We start from the raw sequence: 26,356 nt of genomic DNA on the forward strand, positions 1-26,356 counted from the left end.
ATAATAAAATCTCTTTTACATAAAGAATGCAAATAACCAACTCCAGTGGGGGCGGGCGGGGGGAGGAGGGAGGAACAAGGGGGAAAGGAAGAGGAAGCAACTTGCCACCCTTACTCTGGTTGCTTATAAATTTGATCCAGGATACAGTGTCAGGACCTATTTTTCAACTTCAGGGAACTTAACTAAGCAAAACACTGGCTGCAACATTTGCAACACCTGGGACTTTTCTGGTAGGAAGGTGCATATGAGCATGTTCAGAGTGCACTTCCCTCACACAACTGGAAGCCAGAACTTTGGAGTCCCAGCTCACATAACGTCAACAGATCCTACCATGCAGATTCAGACTTGCATGGGTTCCACAGAGGCAAGGAAGCCCCTCCTCAAAAGTCTCTCTGCAGAGAGTGGACAGAAAACAGTAAAAGGTTTTTTTCCTGACCTTTTACGAAGGCTGCAATGAAATATAAGGGGGGCTCTAAGGAAGCTCTGCCAGCAACCTGAGGAGCCTCCATGGTGCCAAACTTAAAACAGGATGGGAAAAGTATATTTTGCAAGATGTGCTTGATATGAAGACTAGTGGCTGCAGTTTGTTTATTTACTGTTACATTTGTATATATTCCACCTTTCTGCCAAGGAGCTCAAGATGGAACATGACTCTACGCCCCCCCTCCCCGTTTATCCTCACAACAATCCTGCGAGGTAGGTCAAGTTGAGAGACCAAGAGCCGTAAGCTCAGTAGTAGAGCGGCTGTCCTGCAGAAGGTCGTTGGTCCAATCCCAGGCATCTCCAAGTAGGGCTAGGAGAGAACCCTGCCTGAAACTCATCAGAACTGTTGCCAGTCAGTGTAGATAAGTTTGGGGTACACAGACCATTGGTTTCGCTCAGTATAAGGCAGCTTCCTATGTTACTGAGACTGTGAGTGACCCAAAGTCATGCTGTGAGCTTCATGGCCGAGTAGAGATTTGAACCTTGGTCTAACTATGACACCATGGCTGGCGCTTTATGCACATTAACATAGGAAACTGCCTTACATTGAGTCAGGCCCTTGGTCCATCAAGCCCAGCATTGTCTACACTGACCGCCAGTGGCTCTCCAGATTCTCAAAGGTTTCTTCTTCCCATCCACTGCCACCAGATCTCATAAAGACACCGGGGATAGAGCTTGGTGTTGGCAAACAGACACATGTTACACCGGCCTCGCTGTTGCTTTTGCAGCTCGGCGTGTACAAATATCCCAACACTTGGCTCCTTCTGCACACTCAGTCAGGTGCACTCTACCACTGAGCTATGGTTGATACGCATCTCCCAACTCAGCCTAGACATGGTCTTAAGGCATGCAGGGTACCCAGAGCTGTACACTCTATTCCTCTAAATTCCTAGTACAGAGATATGCTGTCCCTGGGGAACACAAGAAAAGAAGAGACGTGGGAGAAATCTTGTGTCCAAGTTGCTCCAGTCCTGACCATGTGTACACAGTTCCTCATGTGCTGGTCCTATCATCACCCACCATCTGCAGACAAGACTGAGGACCAGTGCAGCTGGACGCAATGTGCTGCAGTGGTTGTAGTGGTTAGAGGGTCTGAGTTCAAATCCCTATTGGGTGACAAAAATCACAGAGTGATCATGGGCAAATCACTACTCTCTCAGCCTAGCCTATCTCACAGAATTGTTCCACGGATTTAAAAGGGGGGGGGCTTTGATGCTACATTGAGCTCCTAGGAGGAGGAGGATATCAATGTAACAAATAAACCAAGAGCAAGGGATGGATGAATGGGTCAATTTCAGTTTATCCAAGTTTCTCATTTTCCCAGTCTTAAATTCAGTTCTCCACATTATATACCAGTTACCATTTTTTTAAAAAATCACCATGCAAATTCATCAATATCTCCAGGTGGATAATATAACATTCACCTTTTTATATGACTTTTGCCTGATATGCACATTTTTTGTAAAGCAATTCTCTATAATATAATGTATTTTAGTATGTGCTTTTTTCAACAATACATGCATTTTTATGTAAGCTAGTATACAAATCTTTGTACATATTGCTTGGCTAGAGAACTACATTGCAAAATTCAGAGAAATGCGAATTTCGAAGAAGGGCTGTGTTTTGGTTTGTGCATTGTATTGGAAAGCACAAATTAGGGAGGGATCGCCTTTAAATGCAAACTAAATCAAATTTATTCACCACCCCTAATATATGTGGACATGATAAGAATTTTCTGGATCAGGCCAATGGCCCATCAAGCCCAACAAATTGTTCTCACAGTGGCCATCCACTTTCTCCTCCTGTGGTTTCCAGGAACTGGCATGCAGAAGGAGTACTGCCTCCAGCGGTGGACAGGCGGAGCATAGCTATCATAGCTAGTGGCCATCAATTGCCTTATCCTCCATGAATTTATCTAATCTTCTTTTAAAGTCAGCCAAGTTGGTGGCTAGCACTGCCTCCTGTGGGAGTGAGTTCCACAGTTTAAGTTTAACCTTGTCGTCATTTTTTCTAAATAACTTTCTATTGGGTTTTATCAACAAGGATCATAGGAATAATAAAGGATACAAATAAGCAGACCAAGTCTTCTCATGTTATTTGTATATCACAACAACCATAATAAATTTGCACTAATATTTACCATATACGGGTGTATTGTTAGCGGTCAGTGTATAGGTTCTTGGTTCATGAATTGGATTAAATGAAAAGAGAGTTTTTGATGGATAGCCCAGTCAGTAAAGCATGAGACACTTAATCTCATTGTCATGGGTTTGAGCCCCACATTGGGCAAAATATCCCTTCCAACTTTAGCAGTCTATGATTCTATGAAAAATAAAGGGGAAACAGGATAGAAGAGAATTAACAGATAACATTCAGCATCAAATAGCTAAATGCTTAATCAGGATCCCTTGTGGTGGTGCTTAGATTACGTATGAGTAATAGTCATTTTCCCCCTTACGTTACCAATGAAACAATATAAAGTGTTGAAGGAGTACTTTGTCTTATCTGGTTGTTGTGCCATCAGCTGAGCATCCTACCCCTTGAAAAGACAACAACAACCCAGTTCTTGGGGCTGAGCCAGGGACAAAATCAAGGTTAAGGGTCCCGTAAGCAAAGCTGGATATAAACTATTACTCTGCTCTTAGTATGTTGGCAAAAGGGATTTGGGCATCTTGAGTCTCCCTTCTGCTGTTCTGAGATGAATGAAGAGCAGCAGTGGACAGAGCAGACATAGGCAGGGTGGGTGGGAGGAAGGAGGGGGTGCTGTGCCATGTGGCCAGCCAAGGATGAGCAGAGCAGCCTCACATCCGTCCATCGAGGGCAAAAGGTCTGGGGTGGGAAAGAGCAGATAACCAAGAAAGAGACAGAGAAGGTAGTGGCGAGGGAAGTCCTGCAGATATATTTCCGGCCAATGCATCTAGGAAGGGCTGGGGATATCAGCCTGGCTGTGAACAGACATTTCCCTTCCTGAACTGGGAGTGGTGTGTGTGTGTGTGTGTGTGTGTGTGTGTGTGTGTGTTGGGGCAGGGGAAAGAGAAGAAGAAAGCAGACAAACACTTTTAGAAGCAACTCTCACTTTCCTGATCTCCTGCCTTGAATCTTCTGCTTTCATTGTTGCTTTAATGGTTTCTCTTTATTGATACACTGCTTTAATTTGCTTTGTTTATTATATACTTTAATTATGGATGTTATGATGTTGTTGCTTCACTGTGCCTTTTAATTCTAGCTAGCTGCATTTTTAGAATCGGTTTTGTTCTTGTTATTTTGCTGTTGGCTGGGCTTTTATTCATTTCTTTGAACCGCCTTAGTATTTCTTCTTGAAATGAAAGGCGGTGTATAAAGCCTTTTAATAATATTATAGTACTCACAAGCAACTGCTGCTGCAGAGGGAGCTGGGAATCGCATTCAGGGCATGCGGGGGGTGGGGAGGAAGACTCAAGGCAGCCTGGACTTTGGAGTTCTTTACAAAGTGACCGAGAGACTGTGCGTATATGTGGGGTGGGGTGGGGTGGGGTGTCTTTGTGGATTTGCTAGGATGAATTTGGTCATCCTCTCAATAAAAGCAGCAAAAGCCGTAAAGCAAAAGCTGGAGTTATGAGATGTGTTTGGAAAAGGAGGAAGGATAAGAAAAAAACAAAGGACCCTCCTTCACAAATAAGTAAGAAATGACGAACTTTTTTTTTAAAGACACCTGAGGCAGTCTCACAGACGTGGAACTAGATTTCTCATCCTTGATCCATTCTAGGAGATCACGGAGGCTGCCATCCTCAGTGACACAGCGTGATGCCTGGTGCCCATTTGGATCCAACTCATTCTAGATCCGTCCCCATCCTCTTCCTTGATGAGTTCTGCAAGGGCAACACTAAGGAGGAGGGAGGGAGCTTACTGGCTTCATTCGGAAAAGGGCAATCAAAATGATGGAGGGGGTGGGATCAACTCTCCTCTGAAGAAACTTTTTGGGTTAGAGAGAAGGTGAGTAAGAGGCGACATGGCAGAAGTTCATGAAATGATGCATGGCATTGAGAAAATGGACGGAGAAATGTCCCTCCTCCTCTCATAACTCTGGAACTCATGGACCTCCAATGAAGCTGAATGTTGGGAGAATGCAAGGCAGACAAGAGGAAGTACATTTTTCCACAGAGCGCATTGTTAAATTATGGAACTCATTCCTACAGGAGGCAGTAATGGCCACCAACCTGGATAAAAGAAGATTAGGCAAATTCATGGAGAGAAAGGCAATCCACAATGGCCAAGCTCTACCTCCACTGTCAAGGGAGTTATCCCTATGGGTGCCAGCCTGGTACTTAGTCAATCATGGGCCCATCTAACTCAGAATTAGTTAAACTGACAGGCAATAGCTTTCTAAGGTTTCAGGCAAGGTTCTCTCCCAGCCCTACCTGGAGATGCCCGGGATTGAACCTGGGACCATGCAAAGCAGGTGCTTAGCTAAGGATCCTTCCCTATCACTCTAAATACACATCCATCCCCCTCCACCCCAGATCATATATAACCAAGCTGCTGATGACACACTCACAGACTTTTCCACTGACAGATGGAGACTGGCACACCCAATTGTTTCTCTGCATGCCTTGTTGGTTTACAGATGAAAGTCCAGGGGAGGGGGGGCTATGAGCAGAACCCGGCTTTCCTAAAACTCACGGCTTTCCACAATACTCAGGGCTCATGAGCTTACTAGCCTTCAGAAGCTTTTTTAGCTCTGTTCTGTCTGTAACATCCCCACATTTGACATAGAAAGGAAACATTAACGGTGGACTTCCTCCCTAAGAGTGGCAATTTTTGCTTCGAATTACTGTATTAAAGAAGTCTTCGCGTTCTTAAAGACACTGTCCTTCAGGATTCCGCAAAACGTGTCAATCAATCAAGGGGAAAAGAATTAAAAGTCTCTGATTGATTGCCTTCATTTAAAAACCAATTTTGGTTGGAGAGATCTGTGCTCAGTTTGGAACTTAGTTAAGATACCAGCTCCATGAGAGCAGAAGCAGTGAAGCCTGCCCCTACCTGCATGAGATCTTTTTCATTACTTGGGGGAGTTTGGGTTGGTTTAGAAGGGCAGACAGGAGGAGGAGTGGGGGGGGGACTTACCTGGCCCGTTCCAAAGCTTCGGCTCCTGGGGCTTCTCCAGAATCTCTTGTTTATCTGGCTCCTTTGGGCTCTCCAAGCTCTCTCTGAGTTCAGTCTCTGAAAATTAAAATAATAAAATCATTGAATCATCACTCAGAATCATTGAGAGCTGTGAAGAAAATATGGCCAGCCATTCAGGTGCACCAGGGTTTTATGAGCCAAGTCAGGTGATCCAGATGCAGGATAGCTATTCACACAGCTGCATTCAAATGGTTGGTGTGTGCTGCATCTTGTGATTATGTTGAAGCTTACCTTCCCCCCCCCAATATTTTATTTAAGTTGGTACCCCTACCTGTGTATTATCTCTATATCTTCCCCGTACCTGATGTTTGGAGATATAGCCCACAAACCAGATATACTTTGCAATATTTTATTTATTTGTGGCATTTATATCCCACCTTTTTCCTCCAAGGAGCTCAATGTGGGGCATACATGGTTCTCCCTCTCTTTCATTTAATCCCCACAACAACCCTGTGAGGTAGGTTAGGCTGAGAGGGAGAGGGACTGGCTCAAGGTCACCCAGTGAGCTTCATGGCCAAGCGGGGATTTGAACCTTGGTCTCCCAGGTGCTAGTCTGACACTCTAACCACTACGCTGCACTGGTGCTCAATAGTTTTTTTAAAAAAAAAACAACAACACCTCAATGAAGTTCTAATAATTAAAGAAGCTTGCGTTCCGTGTGAAGAAAAGGCAAAGCCTAAAATCCAAATGAATTGTGCAAATTAAAATTTGTTCAAATTGAAGGCTGGGCAACAAGCAGGAATAAGGAACTGTGCAAAGTGCTAATCACTACCTCTCTTGCTAAGACTCACTTGGGCACATCAGGTTTTACCAGCCACTCTAGATCTATTTTCAAGCTTATTTGCAGCCAGTAAGGCCTACAAAGAAGAAGAAGAAGCCACAGCCGACATTTATACCTTGCCTTTCCATAAAACCTCCAGGTCAGCTAACAACAGTTTGAAAAAAGGTAAGAAGAAGAATAATATAATATAATATAATATAATATAATATAATATAATATAATATAATATAATATAATATAATATAATATAATATAATATAACAGATAAAATCAGTATCAAGCAGTCTAGAAACAAAAGATGTCATATAGTACCATTACCTATCAAGCTGTTTAAGCACTAAAATATCAGGAGGGGCAATCACACCTTGTTAAAAAGAGATTAAAAAGAGCTTCCCAGACAATGAATGCTTTTTTATAAAATAAAATAGAACAAAACAAAATAAAATAAAATAAAATAAGCCAACAGAATGAGCATGCCAAGTGCTCAGGAAGGATCTCTCTCAAGTCATTCAAAGTGCATAATATCAAGCCAGGCCAATTGCTCCACATTGCTCAGTACTGTCCACACTGACTGGCAGCAGTTGTCCAGAGTCTCCCACACTTACAGGGAGATGCTGGGGTTTGAACCTGGGGCCTTCTGCGAGCAATGCATGAGCTCTTCCATCAAGCTGCGGCCATTCCCCAACCCAACGCAGCCCATGTAGGAAGGGCACATAACAGAGAGCCTCCGCTGAAGAGCTCACTGAGCTGGCAATCCCAGAACACTCCTAGGATGCTTCACTTTAAGCTTGTGCGATACAAACATCACCCGTGACTGGGTGATTTGGGGGGGGGGGCTCAGAGTTGCTTCCTTATTTTCCAGACCTCCCCTCCTCCTTCCCCCAGCTCCAGCTGGCTGACGAAAAGAAAAAAGAAAAAAGAAAAGAAAATTGGGTGGGGAAAGAGAACTTACTCCCTGGGCCAACTCCCCCGGTGGCAGACTCATAGCAACTTGATGACAATTATTTTCCCCATTAACTGCTGTTTGAGATCCTGCCGATAAGCCTATCTGCATAAGACAGCATGAAAGATTAGCGGGCAGAGGGCATGTTTGCTTTTTGCACCCAGGCCCCCAATAACCACCGCCAAAAAAAGGCCCCACAACCATGGCCCAATCAATTGGCGCCATAAAGGGCGCCTGGGGGGTGGTGACGTCACCGGCGATTGGTGATTATTAATACAGGTGATAAGGCGGGAATGGGGGGTGGGGTGGGGTGGATGATTAACATCAAATAAATCAATCGCCGGGTATAAAAGTCCCATTATTTTTGGCTATAAATCAAAGTGGCTGGCATATTGATTGTTATCCATCGCGCTGAAAGCTTTTTGCTATGCGCCACAGGAGCAGCAGTTATTGCAGCCGGTGCGTTATCATGCGCTATCGCCTCCTTTTATCACGACGCGCTAGTGCCAGGTGCACTGTTCAGGCTGGAGCTTTCAGAGCTCTCTGCTCTCCCTAACCTCCACACACACACACACACACACACACACCCGAACTCACAACCCCCACCCCTCAGCCTGAGGCTCTTGTAGAGAGCTTTAAAAATCAGATAAAGGAATCTCTTGCTTCCTTTTCTACAGACCAGCTCGGTGGGTCAAAGTCTGCCATCCCACGAAACACTTGGCTTCCCACCCACCCACCCACCCACAAACTGCCTCTCTGCCCCTGCCCCAGGTCCCAAACATCCTGCAAGTCCCTCAGAGATGAACAGCTTCCTAACAGACATCCATGCAGTTGTGCGTGGATAATGTCAGTTAATGTGCCGGGGAGGGCGGGAGACAACGCTCGATGTGTGTGCATACGTGTGCATGAAAAGAGGAAAGATTAGGTGGCCAAGGGTCACCAAATAATGCCTGGCATTTATCAGGGAGATCATCAAATTATGAATATTACTATTTATGCTCCCTTGTTTTTTTTAAATAATATATAAATAAAACAGCTTTAGAAATTTGCTGACCCCCCTGCTTAGGAGCCAAGCACACCCACCATTTAAGAAGCAGAAAATGAAACCAAAACACACAACTTAGGCTCTAGGTTATGTGCCACTGCCAAATGGAAACCGGTTGGCAGGGATACGAAGCAGGCCCTTTCTGCCTGTTTCTGCCCTGCGAGGAGGAAGAAGAGGACGAGTGAAGGAGGCACAAACAACATTAGGGCCTACTCCAGTCGAATGCCCCCTGGAGCCAACTTTACATGTTGTATCATTTGTTTTAGTGCTTTAAAACGCCATTGGGTGCCTTGCCGTACAAATGCAACAAATAAGTAAGAAACGAAACGAAAAAAGTATATAATATAATCATCATCATCCAAGTTTGGTTCTATGACATTTTCTTTTCTTAGGGAACCTTGTTATGGCCTAAAAGGCACAGGAGCACATTATCTGGGTAGGGCTGCCATTATATTGAAGGGCAAAAAAGAGGACATCATGACGGCCATTCAAAGCAAATAGATGCAATTTGTCTTAAATTTTACTGCTGAAAAAGAGAACGTGTCCTGGATAAAGACCCTACCTGGCAGAGCACATGTTGTGCATTGGGAGGTAGTCACCGCAGGCACTTTACTTTCAACACAGTGTCATACCACTTAAAACAGTCATGGCTTCCCCCAAAGAACCCCAGGAACTGTAGTTTGCCTGTTTGGTGCTGAGAAGAGACCCCTATTTCCTTCACAGAGCTACAATTTCTAGAGTGGTCTCTTAACTTTAAATGTTTAACACAGACGGGATCTTAAGACAGCCTCCAACACTGTACACACTTTTTTTTGGTGCCAGAGACTTTTTTTTTATCTGTCCAACCTTCCCCAGAAGGATGAGTTGACTCATAGGCAGTTATCGGATTTCTTTATTTTGAAAAATGTGTTCTTAAATTCTGTTTTCAATTGTATTTTTCCTGCTGCATGTGGCTAAGCTATTTTGTAACATTCAAACATTTATACACGTTTTGTTGGATGCCACAAAACTTTTTTTTATTTGTCTAGCCTTCCCCAGAAGGATGAGTTGACTCATGGGCAGTTATCTGATTTCTTTTTTGAAGAATGTTTTTTTAAAAAATTCTATTTTCAATTGTATTTTTCAATTGTAACATTTAACCATTTATAAAATAGTCTAAAATAATAATAATGTCTTTACAGATAAATAAACGAGAGAGGAGGGGGAGGGAGGGAGGTGTGCAGAGGTAAAAGTTGTCCAATTAGATCTTGTCGACATTAACACTCAGAAGTTAATCTTGCTCTTTTCTTGGGACTTTTTCTCTCATGCAAGCACACATAGTATTACAGCCTCAATATTCCTGCTGCTTCTATGGACAAATAAGACAGTCACTATTGTTTGGGCCAATTCATGTTTCTAAAAAGCTGGGAGACAGAAGCGGGGTGGGTGGGTGTGTTTTACATTTCTAGGTCAGCATTTACCTAGCCAGGTCTGCAGTCTTTCACGGCGCAGTAGCAAGAAACGCAGACCCTTAATTAGATTACAAATTGCTGTGGAGAGAGAGCAGAATTTATTGATTGAAATTTGAGCCAGAGCAGGGAGCTGCAGCTACAACAGTAGCAGCAGCAGCAGCAGCAGCACAGAGGCTATAAGAAGCAGAGCTACGAAATCCCCAGTTGAAGTCTTGCCTCTCCCACGAAGCCGTGAGCAGCCCTTAGGGTAGGCAGTTCATCTGCAGTATGGGGACAATAGTACTGATCTATCTTACAAGTCTCTTGTAAGGATTCCAAGTTAACGTACACAATCTGCTTTGCAAATGTTACAAACCCGAAGTAGGATTGCAGACAGTGGAACAACACAGGAAGCTGCCTTACACAGAGTCATAGCCTTGGTCCACCTGGCCCAATATTGCCTGCGCTGACTGGCAGCAGTTCTCCAGGACCCCCACCTCTATCTGCAGATGCTGGGGATTGAACCTGGAACCTTCTGTGTGCAAAGCACATGCTCTACCGCTGAGCCATGGCACCACCACTGACCTGCATCCTTTTCAGTTCCCATATGAGAAACAGGAGTAATAAAAGACTGCACCCCTGAGCATGGGCAGATTGCCTTTCCTTCTCTACAGAACGACCACAGCAATCCTTTCACGTATCAGAGCAGTGGTGGGAAACCTGCAGCCTCACAGATGTTGCTGGACCACAACTCCCTTCATCCCTGACCATTGGCCCTGCTGGCTTGTGGCTGATAGGAGCTGGACCCCAACAACACCTGCAGTTGAGGCACAGCACAAGAAAGGAACTTACTTTCGCTGCAAGGGGAGCTGGACAAATCGCCTTCCACAGAGCCTTCACGGTCAGAAGCGCCTCCCTCCTTTTCCGAATGGCTGTGGTCCTCCAAAGGAACTTCGTCCCCTTCTTCCATCTCACCAAAGGTGCCTGCAAGAGCAAAACTAGGTCAGAAATTATGCAGGCATTCCAGCAGCCCAACTTAAAAGAGACAGTCAAATAACATGCTGCATTTGTTTTTTTAATGCACCAAGAACAGTGCACTTAACAATCCGCAGAGTTTGAGGTCTCCGGGCAAATCAATAGCGCATTGAGAGGATATTGGCAATAAACAGCAGCCTCTTCTGTCACATATGGGTGGATTCTGGTTGCATGTTTGTTTGGAAAAGGAGGAAAAGTTCTCTCTAGAGGTGTATCAGGGCGCAAGCATAAAATTGTCTAGGGATGTGGTGGGCAGAAGGCAGAATTGTTTCCCTGGGTGATTTATAGTGCACTGAGTCGCAATAATTTAACAACAGCAAGTAAATCTCTCGGCCGTGACTGCCCTTGTGCTAATTGCTTAGGCTCCATGTTGCTCACCAGGAAAACAGGAATATTCTTCTCCAGTGCTCATAATACTAGAACTCGGGGACAGAAAATGAGGTGGAGTACTGGAAGACTAAAGACACACAAAAGAAAATACTTCTTCACACATTGCACAGCTAAACTGTAGAATTCCCTGGCCCAAAAGATGTAGCAACATTGGCCAACTAGGGTGGCTTTAAAAAAGGATTAGACAAATTCATGATGGAGATGTTCTATCTCTACTCCTGCAGACAGTATGCCTCTGAATGTCAGTTGCTGGGAATCACGACCAGGGAGAGTGATGTCATGGCACTCAGCTCCTGTTTGGGGGCTTCCCATTGGGGCATCTCACTGGCCACAGTGAGAACAGGATGCTGGGCTCGATGGGCCCCCTTGACCTGATCCAGTAGCCAGGCTCTTCTTTTGTTCTTAATGCTATTTTCCTGGCATTGACCTGGCCTCTGGGCAACCATGTTGGCTAGTTTTAGCTTTGTGCTAGAATTCCCGAGATCTGTCATAGCTCGGACGTAGCATTGTCCTTGTATTCATTCATCTGAAGTCTTTCTAAGTTGCCTCCACTCAAAAGGTCCGAGAGTGGAACCATGGGCAATATAAATATAAACCAAAATCAAACATGCATAAAACAAATTACAGGTTTTAATTACAAATAAAAGCAGTAACGGCAATAGAAATTCAAATGCTCAGTATGCTTCAAAGGTGTGACTCTAAGGGGCTACATTATACCAAATGAAACCAGTGGTCTATCCAGTTCAGTACTGTCTACACTGACTGGCAGCAGCTCTCCAGTGTTTCAGGCAGGGAATCCTCCCCCCAGCTCTACTTGGGAGATGCTACTGAGGAATGGTGCCGGGTGCGTGCATATCTGGGGCAATGGATTGGAAGAATAGGGTAGAAACCCTCCCCTAGGCTCTCCTTGGCACAGCTGCCTTCAGGGTTGTTGTTTTTTAGAGACTAAGGGTGGGGTGGGGGAGTTGTGTTCTTCCCTACCAAAATACATGAACTACTCTCCTAAATTTGCACTTCTCCAAATATTGGGGGGGAAACAAACCCAAAAAAATGTGAGCAAAAATGCAGTTACTAACAAAAATAACGTACACCAGTGCATTCTGTTAGAGGAAATTGCCTAAATGTGTGGATTAAGAGAGATTTGTCCCTGCCCAACTGTTATTGATAGTATGAAGGATGGTGGGAAGACTCTCTCACCACCCCCACTCCCCACCAAAAGTACACCTGGACACCTCTGAGAATTTTTGGGTGTACGGCTGCTTCACACCAGCAGCTGGAATGATGAACCCCCTTATTAATTGTGCACCCCATGGCCAATGCTGACATTGCCCAAACATCTGGGCCAGCCCTATTGGCCAAGAGGGCAACACAAAAACGAATGAGAGAAGCCAGTGGGTTTTCTGTGTGGTGCAAAGTCTGCCATTCTCTGGCCTCTCTCGCGCGCGCACCGGCCTCATTCATCTGGGTGAAATAAGTTTCTGTGTGTGCGTGGAGGGGGGGAGGAGATGGAAGAGGAGGGGGTTAACTTTATCAGAACCCGAGAGCCGTGAAGGCGTGAAAGAAAAAATTAGCCTAACGATGTTTCATTTACAGCGAGTGAAACGATTTGTTAGCCGGCGATTGTTTCTGAATATTATCAGAGCCTTTTTAATTGTGCTGGAACTGAAATTAGTAGAATTAGAATAAATTGCCTTCCCTTCTCCGTCAGCCTCTTTATTCACGCTCATTGTTGTCTGCTTTGTATAGATTATGGGCCCTTTGTTCTCCCAGCGTAAATATACATGCCTAGAGTCATAGAGAGTGGCTGAGGTCTGGGGAAATGCACCGCGTGCAATGCCCCCCCACCCCGTGCCAGCCCACTTCTCCTTTGTCATTGAAATGTTTGCCTTTTCAGGGTGAAGGCGGGTGCTGTACCCCCAGCAGCAGCACTTGCCAGCTCCCAGGAAGGGCAGACTGACCCCTGCAGTGGTGCAAGACCTCCTCTTTTCTTCTCTTTTTTAGAGGCCCCCAGAAAACAATCAACACTGGGGCAGGTGTCCATTGCATTAGCAAGGCTGTATGTATGTATTTATGTGCCCTGAACGAGCCCGATGTGCAGCACAGCACAGCACAGCCACCTGAGAAACCTAAGATTCCATTATTATTATTATTATTATTATTATTATTATTATTATTATTATTATTTACAGTGGTACCTTGGTTTACAAACTTAATCCGTTCCGGAAGCCCGTTCTTAAACCAAGGCATGCTTTCCCATAGCGGGGGCACACTCAATTTACAAATGGAACACACTCAACATGTTCTGCTTCCAAGGCAAAGTTCACAAACCAAAACACCTGCTTCTGGGTTTGCAGCGTTCTTAATCCAAGTTGTTCATAAACTAAGCTGTTCTTAAACCAAGGTACCACTGTATTATGATTAATAGGGTAATATTAATAATAAAAAACAAGCTTCTAGTCCTTCTGGCCAAGGAGGCAACCTTGAAAATATGTGCACAATGCTTGTGGAAATCTTGGGATCCAGGAGGGTTGGATAAAACCTCCAGATATTTTGGGGATCAGGGAAGAGAAGGAGAGGGACGGAAAGAGGAGGAAGAAGCAGCTGTTGAACAAGTATTGCTTTTATTGTTTCTCACCAGGGGATTTCAAGATGCAGGGTGGGCTATACATTTTTTAAAAAAACAATTCAATAATGAATAATAATTGTGCTAAATATGAAAAGCTTTAGTTTTTTGGAACACATTTACTTGGACCTGACATAACTTCACTGTGGGCACCCAAATCCTAGTGGATGAGCGACAGTTATGGGGGCTCCTTCCAAGAGAACGAAGGTTTTCCCCTTCTTTCTCAATTCCTGTGCCCCCAACCCTTAATTCTTAAAAAGGACACTGTGGAGCTGAAAAAGGGCAACTAAAATGATCAAGGGTCTAGAGAGCATAAAAGGAGCCTGCTGATTCAGCATCCTGTTCTCACACACTAGCCACCCACATACCCATGGAAAACCCACAAGCAGGACCCGAGTTCAAGAGCATGCTCCCCTCCTTGTGGTTTCCAGCAACTGGAGCTGCTTGCCTATGAAGAAAGGCTGGGGGCTTCTTATACACTCAGCAAAGGGGAGGTGTGCTTTGTGGTGTGGTGAAAAACGGACAGGGCAAAGTTTTTCTCCATCTCTCATAATATGAGAACTTAGGATTACGGTCTAAAGAAACTGACCGGAAGGAGGTTCAATATAGACAAAAGGAAGTCACATCACAATTGCCACCAAGACAGTTTTATCTGCACTACAACCCTGCAAGGTTGGTGAGGCAGACAGTGGGGCGGGATGAGGGGGGCAAGTGGCTCAAGGATACCTAGCGAGCTTCACAGCTAACTGGTGTTTCGATCCTGGATGTCTCTAATCTGAGCCCACCACTCTAATCCCTGTGCCATACTACAATCTCACCAGCCACTACGGTCATGTGAGGGCTCTGCGTTCAGGAGCGACTACAGGAGGGAAATCACTTCCACGCCTGCTTGTGGGCTTCCAGGAGGCATCTTGACGGCTGCTGTGGAAACGGAGCCCTGCACCTTTGATCTAATCCAGTCGCCCGTGGGGAATTGTGTTGGCTTCAGTGACTCGACTGTAATGCAGACAGGAGACGACTCCACATAAAATTTGCTATTTTAGCGACTCTCTTCGCAGGGCTTGCAGACAGAGCTTCTAGGGCAGTAGGGGTGGTACTCTGGGGAGAGCTGAACCCCTACCCCAACCCACAAATCTATTGCATACATACCCCCTCCCTCTCTTTCTCAAAAAAGGAGGAAATAAAAGCATACTCTAGTTTTTGAACATATACTTTGCTCTTGCAGAACACTGACAGCCAGAAACATGCCATCATCTTTCCCATGCCAAGCAGTGTGGGTTAACTGAGCTAGTAGACTTTTTTTTTTTTTAGGCAGAAGGGAGGGGGGAAGGAAAAAAAGAAAGAAAACTGAGGGGGGTGATGGAAGAGAAGAGAGAGAAGCCAAGGCAGCAAACAGAGCCTCATTTCTGCGGGATTGCTGGAAGCCTAGCGGAGTTATCACCTCACGCAGGCTCCCTCAGTCGGCCTGATCTGTCTATTCTTCATTAAGCAAATACGCTGAAATGGAAATGAAAACATAATAGCTATTTGATTTTCGGCGAGATATTTTGCATATTGGTTCAGTGCTGATAGTGGAATTTCATCAACTCCCTTTTTTCATGCTTTAAAACTGAATTACTGAAGGCTGGCTTTACAGAGAGAGGATGAGCCCAGAAACCCACTCACTTCCCAGATACTCCGCTTAGACGATTAACTGGGGCTCCCTCCCTCCTCTCTCCCCCCCCCCCCCGCTTTTTTGATAACAAGGAAGGATTTCTCTCTCTCTTTTTTGAAAACTACTGTAAGGAAGAACTTGCGCAAATCTGAGATGATGCGACAAAGTTTCAATGTGCAGATACTAACTGGTTCTCACCACCTCACTTCCATTAACAGATAAAAATAAAATACCAGGTGTTTTATTGTGTGTGTGTGTGTGTGTGTGTGTGTGTGTGTGAAGTTAGAATGCAAGAGGCACACGTGTAGCTCACATCCTGCCATGTAAAAAGCTCCAGCAAAATGCACTCTTACACATCTCAAGGAAGGGACCATTGCTCATGGGGGTAAAATCACACACTTTGCAGGCAGGCAGGAGGACCCTGGCCAGTTCCTGGTATCTCCAGCTAAAAGAAGCAGGTAGTCGGGTTAGTGGGAGAGACCTCTCTCCACTTGAACTCCTGGAAAGCTGCTTCCTGCCAGAGTAGACAATACTAGGATTTGTCTGGGATTGAACTGGGCCAAATCAATGAGGCACTTCACTCGACAGACCATTACATACACATGCAGCCACACACACCAGCAGATCTCCTATGGATCCCAAATCCTAGTTTGGGGGTCTTCCTCCCCTCTCCACAAGCTCTGGCAATCTTGGGTCTTTTTGTATGAGATCTCCTGCTGCTATCGGCCAAGAGAGACTCCCGCTCAGCAGATCAGATATGCTGTATGAAAGTGTTAGATCTGAAATGCTGTATGAAAAATTATCCCCCACCCCAGGTTTTCTGAAATACAAGAATTCTGCAACAGACTGCATGATATTCGGATCTGCATAGGCTTGCTTGGTTTAAATTTGCTGACCAATTTGTTTTGCTTTTTCCCCCTTCCCCCAAATAACTGAAGCAATTGTGAATTACAGTTCCCTTGTAACATGAAATGAAAAATTCATAGAATTCATAGAATAAAGGTCAGTAGGATAGTAGAGAACAAATGAGGGTTTGTTTTTTTTAGGGATAACAGAACCAGGAAAGGAACTATACCAATTTAGGAAGTACAAAGTGTGCCAACCAGAAACCCCCTTTCTCATTTCAAAATTTAACAGAAATTACCCACGTGCTTTCATGCTTTCAATGAAAAGGAAACACATTTTCACCCTAAAAGCATGTTTTGTTTTTAAAGCTAAAGCTCAAATTTTGCATTAGAGGTTACATACACCAGTTCCACAATAAACAGTAAGAATGTTTCCAGCTTTGTGAACGCTTTGCCACAGTCTCTTTGTAAACTCACACAAAGGAACTTTGGATCGCCAACTCTCTTTCTTTCTCCAAAACACGCCATGAACAGAGGGAGCAACATACTAAAATGTGTGGGCTGTCAGTCAACTTGTTCAGGCTCAAGGCAGCTGAAATAATTCCCTGACAAATCCTTGAAATAGCCATTTTGAGGAGGATGTCAGGTTCATATTTAGCTCATCAGTTACCCTGTGTGTCTAATTACCACCTCTGAGAGACAGCTGGGCCCGTGTTGGGTGCTTTACAGGGCTGGCTGGCTGGCAGGCAGCGGTGGGAGATAACTCACAAAGAACCTGTTGCATCTCTGCGCTTGCTGGAGGTTCCCTGTGCTCAAGGAAGACTTCCATCAACACTTTTGGCTCACCCACACTTCTGTTTGCACCACCACTTTCCCCCAAGAAAACCTACAGTTTAGCACTGAATCATAACAAGAGGCAATCACATCTTCTAGGAACGGGAGAAGCAGAAGTGTGGACAGACCCTTAGAAGGCATTTTCAATGTTGTTTAGCATGGATGTAGTGCCCCTTAATGCCCACTAACTCCTCAGTTACACTCACCATCATCCCAGACTATTTAGCCATGGTTCAGTGGCCAGGGATGATGGGAGATGTAGTCCAGTAACTTCAGGAGGACCACATGTCCCTCCACCTTGGATTTATACATAACCGCCCTTTGCTATAAGATTTCAGGTGAGCATGCAATTTAAAAATATATAAGCAGTGACATTACAAAAAGCAAAATGATGAACTTAAACCGTATGATCAAATAGGGGAAGTATTTACTGGTTGGTTGCAATATCATCAAGTAAACGATATATTTAGTGTAGACAAAAGAAATCTTGGTTTTGAAAACAAAAAAAATCCAGATTTCAAACCGAATTGTTGGAGGGCAAAGTTAAATTGTTGTGAAAGATGTATAACTTGTTGTTAGAATGGCACACAAAATATGAAGAAATTAAAGAAGTGATGACAAAATGGGCTATAGACTTTGGGTACAATATCCAGTATGAATCTTGGTCAAAATTGTGGAATGAAGGTTTGAATGTTTGAAATATTGTGCTAAAAAAGAATGTGTGTGCATGTGCGTGTGCGTGCACAAAATGATGACAGCAGTTAATGAACAGCAGCAGATTTGAAGAATTTTTAAGCTTTAGATGTTTCAAAGTTCTGGGATAATTTTTTTTAAAAGGCTTTTGCCTGGTACTGAAGAGAAAGAATCACAGGCCCCAGGAGACCCTCAGAAAATGCGCTCCCTTCCCATCACTGCTCTCATTGCCTCTGGCAGGGATTCTCAGAGATGGCCTTCAGCAGATGACCTCATTGTACAAACAGGGTGATTTTGAGAGCAGAAGCTCCATCAAGTCAACAAAAGATGGGCTTGCCCAGTTTTACTCAACTGAGCTCCTGCCAACGCCTTGAACTGTAGGCATCCTGGCTTTACCGTTCCTGTTCTTAGTCTCTAAGCTACAGCAATGCCCATTCAGGAAAGGGTTGTAACCTGTCAGCTTCACAAAATGTGTTTGTTTCATTTTGGAGTCATAAGACCATGAGAAGACCCATTCTGGATCAGATTAAATGTCCACCTAGTCTACCATCCTGTTTCCCACAGTGTTCTGATGCCCCTGGAAAACCCATGATCAGAGATTTAGGGCAATAGCTTGCTCCCACAGCTGTTCCCCAGAAACCAATATTGGAGGCTTCTGATCCTGGAGTAGTATAGCAGCCAGGTGACTACAAGGTGATCTCCCTCCCCCGCCCCAATCCTCAGTAGTCATAGTGCCAGAATGATCTTGGGTGAGCAGGTCTCCCACTGCCTCACAGAAAGACCTTCAATTTACCTGTCTTGGGAAGAGGGCTGGGATCTCCAGAGACATGAAGGTCAACAAAGCAGAAGGATTAGAGGCCCTGGATTTGAAATGCCAGTGGTACAGCTCCCAATGAGTTCACTGCAACCTCTCCAGGGTGTTTTTCTGCTCCTTTCCCTCACAGTCTTGTTGCAAGGTCGATGCAACAATAAAGTATTAATAGGGATTAAGCACTCCAGCTATTGCTCCATCAAGTCTGGCCTCTGTCTCTCTCTGGGTTTATCCAGATGATCTGTTAAAAGCATCCCTTTCCTGCACTGAGATTGCTCTAGCATTAATGGAGCTTACTTTTGACATGTATAGGATTGCGTTGCTGTACGAGCTGCAGTTCCAATCATTATTATAGCCTTGCAAGTCCCAATTCAAAGGCAACAGCACAAGGTCCAGTTCATTGATCCTGGAGGGCAGGGAAAGGAGAAATGAGCTTCACCCCTTTCCACTTTAAAAGGCTGGATGAAGCACCTTCCACCTCAAGGTGAGGTTGGCAATGTGCTGGGGGAGGTGGGGGGGGAGACAGACAACAAAGGAATGTAAACTTTCTTGGGAATTGCTTGCAGAAAGCTTTTGCAGTAGTTAGATTATGTATGATCTTTATTAAGCATTATTTCTGATTTGTTTTCAGGGTGGTTCTGTTATAATGGGTATTCATTCTGATTTGTTTGTGGGGCATATACAAGTCTTCCTGTTCATTATTTGTTCATCCGATACTTTTCAATGCACTTTCCCATCACTATCTCAACTGCAAAAAGTCGGTGCTTTTGTTCTGCTTTTAAAGTTGATTTGTTGTGCTAGTGTGAAAGAGCGCATTACTCCTCTTTAATTGCACAAAGCTAAATTTCCAGGATGCACTTGAATTCCTCCCACAACATAGGGAAAAATAAGAACATATGAAGAGATCTGATGGATCAGGCCAATGGCCCATCTAATGCAGCATCCTGTTCTCAGTGGCAAATAAGATGCCTGTGGGAAACTTGCAAACAGGATCCAAGCAGGGGGGCACCTTTCCCTTCTGCAGTTTCCAGCCACTGATATTCAGAACCCTGGAAGCACCCAAAGAGTCTAAGTCAGAGACAGACACACAATGTGAAAGGGAGAGAGGGGCTGCTTAGTTTACAGCACCTGTGTGGGTTACAGCTTTGCGGTCTGAGCAGGGGCAGCCACATGGTGAGGGGGGGGGCAAGAGAAAGCTGTGAGGCTCATCTTTCATGACAGTGCAGACACCATCAACAGGTGCCCATCACATGTGTGACCAAATCCCAAAAAGTGCTTCCAGATTACAACAGCCCTGCTTTCTGAGGAAAGCACAGCATAGCCCCCAGGATCGGCATTACAATGTCAGATGCTAGGGAAATGTGATATTCCTGCAACAGAAGTACTCCTTTGAGATACACATCTGGACCCCATGCAATAAGTCAACAGCAACAACCCCTTGTTGTGCTATAAACTGACCATCTGGCAAGGATATTCAGCTGATATTTTAACTGAACATGTGACAGTGAATGCACCAAGTCTGCCTTCTCCCCCCCCCATGCAAAATTAAGCTCCCAGGCATTACTCGACTCTACACCCCCCAAGATATTAAATAAAATAAAGTACTATCCAATGAACAATGGCACCACACGGATAAAACGCTGCCAGAGGAAAGGCATGTGAAACATTTGCTTCAGGAAGCAGAGAGACATGGGTCAGCACAAATCACCATTAGATGAGTAATTATTTGATCATTGCACTCAAATTAAACTTCTTTCAGCATCTGAACAATAAACCTTTTCTTGATCCTTCTCATTTATCCAGTAAATTAAAAAAAAACCCAACTAGATCTATCTATCTATATATAGATATATATATATAGAAGTCCCCCCCCCCAAGCCTTCCAAGAGAGAGACCCTGGACTATCCGAAAGTAGGCATGTAGACAAGAGCTTAGCGATAACAAGCTGCGATAACAGCTAGAAAATAGCAACAGATTCAAACTTTCCCACCAGCCTGGAGATCAGGGGAGGCAGGGATTCGGCAGCACAACTGACAGTTTCTCTGTTCCCTCTCCCTCCCTTCCACATACCCATCAAACCCACAGAGGGAGGGAGGGGAGTGGGAGAGACAGAGGCGAGGAACAGGCTCCCTATCTGGAGAGGTGGGATACACCTGGTCCTTTGGATCAGTTTATTTGTGAGAGAGGGACTTGCAAGAAAGGAAGGAAGCGAGGTGGGGGAGTTTGCAAAGTTAAAGGTACATTGCTGGGGCATTCACTCCTGCAACTATTCCTGCTTTTGTAATGAACTCTTCCTCCAAGGGAACCTGCAGCTCTCTGGCAGGGGAACATAATGAGGACAAACAGCTCTGCAGCAGCAAAGATAGCAGGATAGGATAGATACACCCACCCATAGGAGATAATACAAAAATCTCTGGGGAGGAGGCTTGTTCCCCCCTGCAGTCAACTGAGGTCATTCCCACCAGACAATAGAACAGGGTTCTAAACAGGCAGGATGCTTTACACACAGAGAGGGAGAGACACACTTTGAAACTCAGGAGGAGAACACAAGGCAGACAAGAGACCTCAGTGTGGTCTACAATCTGGGTCCAAATCTCTGCCCCGCCAAGTGATTTACGATGCGTGGCCTTGGGCTAGTCTTTTTCTCCCTCTGTCTGGCAAGCCGGTAAAAGACTACCAGGTCTTAAAGAAACACAGGTTCCAAACCATGCTCAGCCAAGTAGCTCCCTGGGCTGCCTTGGGCACAGCACTACCTCAGCCTGTCCCACCTCACAGGGTTGTTATGAGGATAAAATGTGCATATATAGAGGGAGGGAGAGGGAGAGGGAGAGAGAGAGAGGGAGGGAGGGAGGGAGGGAGGGAGAGGGAGAGAGAGAGTTGGCTGCCCTTAGAATACTGGTGTTGGCTCCTTAGAATACTAGTGGGATACAAATGCGATTCAAACACATCCAATTCAGTTCTTCATCTGTGAAATGCGAATATTCAAACCTAACTTCTCAGGGCTTTTGTGAGGATAAATTGCATAGCTGTGTAAATAATAAAGCCCTTAGACATGATCTATAATAAGGGGGTGGGGTGGGGAAAAAACCCCAGCACCTATTGCTTTAACGTTTTCTCATTATAACTTTTCCGCAGTCACTGCTGTTTCTGCCAGCAGCTTTTGATCTGGCTTCAGCTCTAGAGAACCTAGGAAGCTGCCTTATACAGAGTCAGACCACTCTGCTCCATCTAGCTCACTGTTGTCTACAGTGACTGGCAGTGGCCCTCCAGGATTCCAGGTTGGTGCTTTCCCCAGCCCTAATTGGAGACGGCATGGGAAGGTGGATGCTCTTCCCCTAAGGATGCTAGTCTATGGTTACCAGAGTTTTTTCAATGAATCTGGGGACATTTTTTTTTTTAAGCTGAATAGCAACAGGGAGTCAGTAGTGAGGATGGTGAGGCAAAAGACCCTGGGCCCAAGCACACATGCATATTGTATAAAGGTGCAAAGCCCTTCTTTCACACCCTGTGAAACATAAATGCGCAGATTTTTTTTTTAAAAAAAAACTGGGCAATGGCTCCCTGCCCGCGGCTCCCGAGCCTCCCCTGATCTGTCAAACCAAAGGGAGAAGGGAGCAGGAGATCAGGGGAGGTTCAGGAGTCATGGGCGGGCGGCACGCCATTGCCCAGTTTTTTTTTAAACTGCGCATTTATGTTTCACAGGGTGTGAAAGAAGGGCTTTGCACCTTGCCTGGCAGAGAAACCACGCGCCTTGCACCCCCTCCTGGGCAACGGCCAGCTGCCCGCAACACCTGAGCCTCCCCCATCAGTCAAAACAAAGGGGGAAGGGGGCAGGAGATCTGTACCGCCAGACGTCCCGGTTTCCCTTTGGCAGTGGCGGCGGCAGCAGCAGTCAACAGCCTGGAGCCAGCCAGAGCCAACTGCGCTACCAGGCTGGCTGTGGGTTGCTGAGGCTGCCGCTGCCACGTCTCCCGGGGACAGATTTGCAAATCTGGGGACATTCTAGGGACGGAATTTGTCCGGGGACAGATTTGCAAATCTGGGGACTCTCACCGGAAACCGGGGACGTCTTGTAACCCTATGCTAGTCATGCCCTGTGGGGTGCATGAGTCCACTGTGCAATTCCCGAGACAGATAGATTGGACCAGGTTTGCTTGACCAGAGAAAAGCGAACCTGGTGAACAAGGAGATGCAGCAACTGCCCTATGAGGAAAGGTTGCAGCATTTGGGGCTGTTTAGAGAAAAGGCGAGTAAGTGGGGGAGAATGAGAGGTGTTTATAAAATTATGCAGGGCCTGGAGAAAGTGGGTAGAGGAAGGGTTTTCTCCATCTCTCATAGCACCGGAACTAGTAGGCATCCAGTGAAGCTGAATGTTGCAAGATTCAGGACAGACAGAAGGGAGTACTTCTTCATGCAGCACACAGTTAAACTATGGAAGCAGGGATAGTCACCAACTTGGATGACTTTAAAAGAGGACTGGACAAATTCATGGAGGACAAATTCAATTCAGTCTGGAAGTTGGGGACAAGTTCTCTCTTCATTCTGTACCCATTTAAGGCGTGTGGGGGTATAGGGCTTTTAAATCTGGTTCTAGACCAAGTGTTTGGTTGCATGAACAGGACAGGGGACAGGTTAAAGTGAGGAAAAGCACTGATAAAAAAACATTATTCACTAGAGCTCTTCCTGACCTATACCGCTGTCTCCCTACAGGTGGCAGATGCTACGTCTGGATGCTTTACCATGTAATAATTTCTGAAATATAGAAACAAGAAATATTGCTCTAAAACATTCCCTCACCCCACCCAACTGAATGGTTTTAAACACAAACACAATCAGATTAGCACCCCACCCCCACAGTAGTACAGTCCAGAAAGGTCTCATGCTATGTGGATTTTGCTGAATGGACAGCTCTGCTCTATACTGCTGGGGTATTGAAAAGGTGGGTTCAAGTGTACCTTTCGATAAATCTGCAACCTCATCAACATCAGGGCTCAGAGCTAGGTTGATAAAAAGTCCCTTAATGAGGAACACATATAGCCACGGACAGAGGATCTTGCTCCACACTTGACTGAAAGTTCCAGAAAAACACGCTGAGCTTTCAACCAAAAGAAGCCCCACCGTCAGGCTAAACCCCGTTCAGACCAAAAGGGGGAGGTACAGAAGGCTTCCCCAACCTGAGGCTATCCCAATGTTTCAGATAGCAACTCCTCTCAGCCCCAGCAAGCATGACCATGCTCCCAGGCTGACCGGGGCTGATGGGAGTTGTTGTCTGAGAAGATATCAGGAGGGGACCAAAGTGGACTACAGGATCTCACCTCAAAGCTACCTGCCTGTTGGTTGGACGAGGCCTCTCCACACAGAGGAGACATATGCCCAAGGAAAGCTATACAAACAAGCTCCTATCTGCATAAGGGGAAGATGGGTGAGCGAGCAGATAGCGGTGGATACCACCAAAGAGGATGTTGGGCAGATAAAAGCAAAAGAAGAGCCCTCAGCCAGACGCAAGCCACAGATAGAAGGCCCACAAAGATGCCAAAATCGTTAATCAGAAACCTACTGCCCATAGTGGGTTTCCTTTCCCTCTGGAGCCTAAGAAGCTGGTATGTACAGGGAGGAGAACAAAATATCCCCCCCCCTTATGACTAGGAATGATGGGGTCACTCAATGACATTGGCTGGTTTTAAACTCAGAACTGTAAGTGTGAAGTAAGGTCTTCCCTAGGTAATTCATTTATGAAACTCACCTTCTTTCCCCACCCCCACCCCCACCCCCCACTTCCTAACACAAAGGTGACAACGGCAGTCTATCTTGCAAGGTCGTTCTTAAGTATTTCTAGGATACATGAAGCACCTTGAGTATTCACCAAGCACATTGTATCATTGCTAAATATTGCCAGTCGTTTATTAATGTATTGTTCATTGTTTATATCCCTTCCCTCATCTGCAGACTGCCCAGGGCAGATCAAAATAAGAAATGCAACAACCAATTAAAAACTATTCTCAAAGTCCACCATTAACTATATTCTGTGGTCCAAGGAAATTATCCATCAAAGGCCTGACCAAATACATACATACATACATACGTACATGCATACATAATGCATGGTTTCAGCTGGCACATAAAAACTAGGCAAAGTTGGTGGTGGGGATTTATGTATGTATTCTACAACATGTCATTGATGCAATCATAGTGCATTAATGGTGGGGAAGATTTTGCTGGACTGTACACATATCATTCTGCTTTATTAGCTGTTCTCTGATGCTTCCCTAATGTTATTCTATTATTGCCAGCTAGACTAGAGAGTGCAAGAAAAGCAGGGCCAAAAAATAACAACCCTGGAACGTTTGGGGTATGAAAAGTTACAGGATTTCAGCAGAAATTGATGAGACACCCACTGATTGCAAACAAAGCAGTTTGTCCGCTCCAATACAATCACGAGCACAAATAACCCCAAACAAACTACAGTTCTTGGGATTTGTTTTGGGTGGGTGAAATGTGCTTTAAATATATGGTGTGTATGCCACCAGAGAGACCCCATATCATATCACAATCAGCCCCGCACCAGACTCAAAAGCCTCAGTCTGGGCTGGTTTCTAGTACTCTCTTTCTCCAGCCCTCCCCTGACAACTTAAAAACTTGTCCAAAGATAAGTTTAATATCAGTCTGGTGTGAGCAGCTGATAAGTGTGCAGGCAACGCCCAGCAGCAAAGAGGAACCTCTCTCTTTCTCTAAATGAGGAGTCCTTCTCCATTTTGCTCCAAGATGATAAACTGAGCCTGACCTTCCACTTCAGTCTCCATAGTAACACAGGTGCCCCCTCTGCACGTTATGCCCTCCACACGCCCCCAGTGATTAAAAATGCTAAGAACTGGGGAGGGAAGAGGTGGCAGTCCAATAATTCTACTATTTCTCTCCCTGCTCTGCTTCAGAGCTCTTTGCCTAATTTAAAAACAACACGATTCAGCCAGGAAGTGTGGTTGATAGAGGTCTCTCTGATTCTTTCTACCTCCTCGAGACATATAAGGTCCCGACTATACAAAGGCCACATTCATACCATACATTGAAAGCTCTATGGCACTTTAAAGAGGCATGGCTGCCCCCAAATAATTATAAGAGAACTGTAGTTTGTTAAGGTTGCCAAGAGTTGTTAGGAGACCTCTAATCCACTTCCACAGCTACAATTCCCAGAGTTTCCGGGAAGAGGGATTGCTAAACTACACTGCAAATTGAAGTTTCCGTTGGCTTAGCAGTCACTCCCTGGGAAAATGGGCTTCTTTGTGGGGTGGGGAGAAGGAAGAATCTGATAATTGCCAGGACCCTTTGGGGTAAAGTCATGACAGCTAAGAGTTTGCAGTGTACATAAGTCCACAATCTGAACATCTTGCACTGCTTTGAAAGCAACAGCCAATAAATATTCTCTACAATCATTCAAACTGGACTTTTCCTCCCTCTCATAACATGAGAACAAATGAAGCTGAATGCTGCAAGTTTCAGGGAGGAGGGAGAAATGATTGATTCTTCACACAGCACATAGTTAAAATGTGAGAATTCATTACCACAAGATGGTGACCAATCTGGATGGCTTTAAAAGGGGCATTAGACAAATTAATGGACTCAGGACCCCAG

At 45.1% G+C, this 26,356-nt stretch overlaps 1 protein-coding gene across 3 annotated transcripts in view; it reads right to left on the reverse strand.

Annotated features, from left to right (window-relative positions):
• Window positions 1–26,356, reverse strand: part of ZFPM1 (zinc finger protein, FOG family member 1) — a 121,903-nt gene that overhangs the window by 51,649 nt on the left and 43,898 nt on the right. For all 3 annotated transcript variants that reach the window (XM_033157006.1, XM_033157005.1, XM_033157008.1), the window contains exons 2-3: window positions 10,698–10,829; window positions 5,587–5,682 (exon numbers count right to left, since the gene is read on the reverse strand). In XM_033157006.1, the coding sequence (XP_033012897.1) occupies window positions 5,587–5,682; window positions 10,698–10,829 (228 nt within the window). The remainder of the gene's footprint in view (window positions 1–5,586; window positions 5,683–10,697; window positions 10,830–26,356) is intronic.

Source organism: Lacerta agilis, chromosome 8 (genome assembly GCF_009819535.1).
Source record: "Lacerta agilis isolate rLacAgi1 chromosome 8, rLacAgi1.pri, whole genome shotgun sequence".
Taxonomy (NCBI): domain Eukaryota; kingdom Metazoa; phylum Chordata; class Lepidosauria; order Squamata; family Lacertidae; genus Lacerta; species Lacerta agilis.